The sequence below is a fragment of the Oryza brachyantha genome, chromosome 3 (genome assembly GCF_000231095.2).
Source record: "Oryza brachyantha chromosome 3, ObraRS2, whole genome shotgun sequence".
NCBI classification, from domain to species: domain Eukaryota; kingdom Viridiplantae; phylum Streptophyta; class Magnoliopsida; order Poales; family Poaceae; genus Oryza; species Oryza brachyantha.
Window position 1 is genome coordinate 17,338,410 of NC_023165.2, and position 2,483 is coordinate 17,340,892.

Here is a 2,483-nt window from a genome sequence, read left to right on the forward strand (position 1 = left end):
CATATTCAGATCGGCTATCTTCTAGTTAATCTGCCCACTATCGAATACAATTGCTAAGCAGGAGTAGGGTATTATCTCGCTAGTCGAGAGCCTGAACCTGGGTAACCCTGTTCGGGGAGTGCAAGACAGACGGCATATTCAGATCGGCTATCTTCATCCTAACCATTGATCTTTACGCCTTGCTAGCCACCCCATATATATTGCCGACATCTAAATCATCGTCAAGTAATATTTCAGGCTACGTAATCATAAATAAATATGATTGTCTCATAACATTTCTACAATATATTCAATAAATTCATATATTTCCCGTCCTTAAGAGCAAAATATAACTTTTTATAAAAATGAAAGGGATAAAATTGAATCCTATGGTATAAATTTAACACTTTACTCATGGGGAAAATGGATATAGAATAGATCAAAACTGACATTGGAGGGTATATATTAAAAGAAAGCGAGCAAAATTCATAGGATTGGCAAGAATTTCAACACATACCAAGCAATCCTCGCTTACAGATTCGATGGAAGTGAAAAAAAGAGCTGGAGCGTGAAAGGTACCAGCTAGGTGTGTTTGCTGCGGTAACACGACCTTGCCGGTACCCTGACCCCTCGTCAACCAATCATTTAAGAAGGGAAGAGGCGCCTGCAGGCCAGCTCTATCACCAGCAGAGAAGCGAGTTGGATAGGCCACTCTCGTGCTTCCGGTGTGAGCGAGCTTGAAATTAAAGGCTCTTCTTCTCAGTTCTAAACTCTGCTCGCTGCTTAGGCAAGATGCTGGAGAAGCTGTGGGACGACGTGGTGGCCGGGCCTCGCCCGGAGACCGGCCTCGAGAAGCTCCGCAAGGCCGCCACAACCCGGCCTCTTGTCATCAACAAAGGTAGATCGATAGATATGTACCTTAGTTAGACATGCGAATAAAACCACCAATTTAACTAACAGAGATTGGTAAATTAAGATCTAGCTGTCTGGCTGGTACTTGATATGAACTGATGCTGGAGATTTATGTACGTAATATATGATGGTTTAAATAAGATGCCGACGGAGGAAGTACTGGCGAGGCGAGCGGTGCGTACAAGCGGGCGCAGTCCATGCCGACGACCCCGACCACGCCGGTGACGCCGACGACGACGCCGCGCGGCAGCAACGTGTGGCGGAGCGTGTTCCACCCGGGGAGCAACCTGGCCACCAAGGGCCTCGGCGCCAACCTCTTCGACCGCCCGCAGCCCAACTCCCCGACTGTCTACGACTGGTACGTACGCACGCACACACCAATTAAGCAGCTACTACAGTTACAGGTACCGACGGTTTGGTGAAACTGAATGAATCTGTTCTCTCATCCAGGCTTTACAGCGACGAGACCAGGAGCAGCCATCGCTAAAATCCGTGCTGGTCGATCTCTTTCACGCCCATGTTTGCTGCTCCTCGTGGTTATCTAAAATACTATAAATACGCGTTGCTGTCGGAGAGGCTACCTTCTTATCTTATCTTTAGCTTGTTGCTATGTTCATAGTACTAGTAGCCAAGTACTACCGAAAGACCGGCACGCGTGTCAGCTAGCCTGGCTGCTCTGTTACTGAAGTGCTAGCGGCAAGCCGGCAACCCAAACGTACGCTGGGTGTTTGTGGATGAACTTTTCATATGTAAATATTAATGTGTGTGTCCTTTCAATGTTTAATTACCAACTAAATGCAATAATATCAACTTGAGAGCTTCTCTTGGTTTGTACTACATCTGTACAGCTGGTCCAAAATATGTTGCATTTGTTCCAAAATATAATAATTTCTAAGGTATTTAGCGTGAACTACATATTCTAAAATATTCCTTTTTAAGTTAATTCAGTAGTTAATTTTTTTGTTTTTTAACTAATTTTAATTTTATGTATCGGATTGTGTTTGAAATTATTGAAATGAAATAATAAGAATAAATGAAAATATGATTTAAACGGGTGCTACGAGAAAGAGAGAGTATGGATAAGAACTGAGAGGTGCTAAGTCAATGTTACAAGTGCCATGACCCACTTGAATATTCAGCGTTCGTGATTCAGATATCGCCGTGCTGGCCCTGCTGGGTTTGGAGAGATCATGATATTCTCTTTCTTTTTTTCTTCTTTCTACGGAGTGGTGATCGTGACGAGTGCACTACATGCCTTGGGGAATTATATATTTGGGATTTTGTGACAATTTTCAAGGGAGCAGCGAATGGGAGAACCCGGCCAACTGAAGATTTAGACGTGCTTATTACAATGAAGAGAAAATAATCGACAACAGTTACTTTTCTTTAACTGTCATTCTTAACAGCGACCCCACACTGTTGAACAACAGTTAGCCAAATTAACAAATCTATACTTCACAGCAAAAATTTTCAATAAGATATTTACTGTGTAGTCGTTTATTCCTCGCTCCATTTTTTACATGACACCGTCAAGCTTTATGCTTAAGTTTGAATATTTGTCTTATTAAAAAATTAAAAATTATTTTGGTATA

At 42.7% G+C, this 2,483-nt stretch overlaps 1 protein-coding gene across 1 annotated transcript; it reads left to right on the plus strand.

Moving 5' to 3' along the window:
• Positions 1–645: 645 nt before the first annotated feature.
• LOC102711956 (dormancy-associated protein 1) lies at positions 646–1,728 on the plus strand. The gene is made up of 3 exons (XM_006650183.3): positions 646–877; positions 1,033–1,249; positions 1,342–1,728. The coding sequence occupies exons 1-3, from the start codon at positions 772–774 to the stop codon at positions 1,376–1,378; spliced, it is 360 nt and encodes a 119-aa protein (XP_006650246.1). The 5' UTR covers positions 646–771; the 3' UTR covers positions 1,379–1,728.
• The last annotated feature ends 755 nt before the right edge of the window (positions 1,729–2,483 follow it).

What these genes read in the sequence shown, in the direction of transcription:
- LOC102711956 (XM_006650183.3), top strand. Translation starts at nt 772, where the DNA reads ATGCTGGAGAAGCTGTGGGACGACGTGGTGGCCGGGCCTCGCCCGGAG. An exon ending in GCCTCTTGTCATCAACAAAG is followed by an intron (nt 878 to 1,032) that starts GTAGATCGATAG and finishes GGTTTAAATAAG; the next exon opens with ATGCCGACGGAGGAAGTACT. An exon ending in TCCCCGACTGTCTACGACTG is followed by an intron (nt 1,250 to 1,341) that starts GTACGTACGCAC and finishes TCTCTCATCCAG; the next exon opens with GCTTTACAGCGACGAGACCA.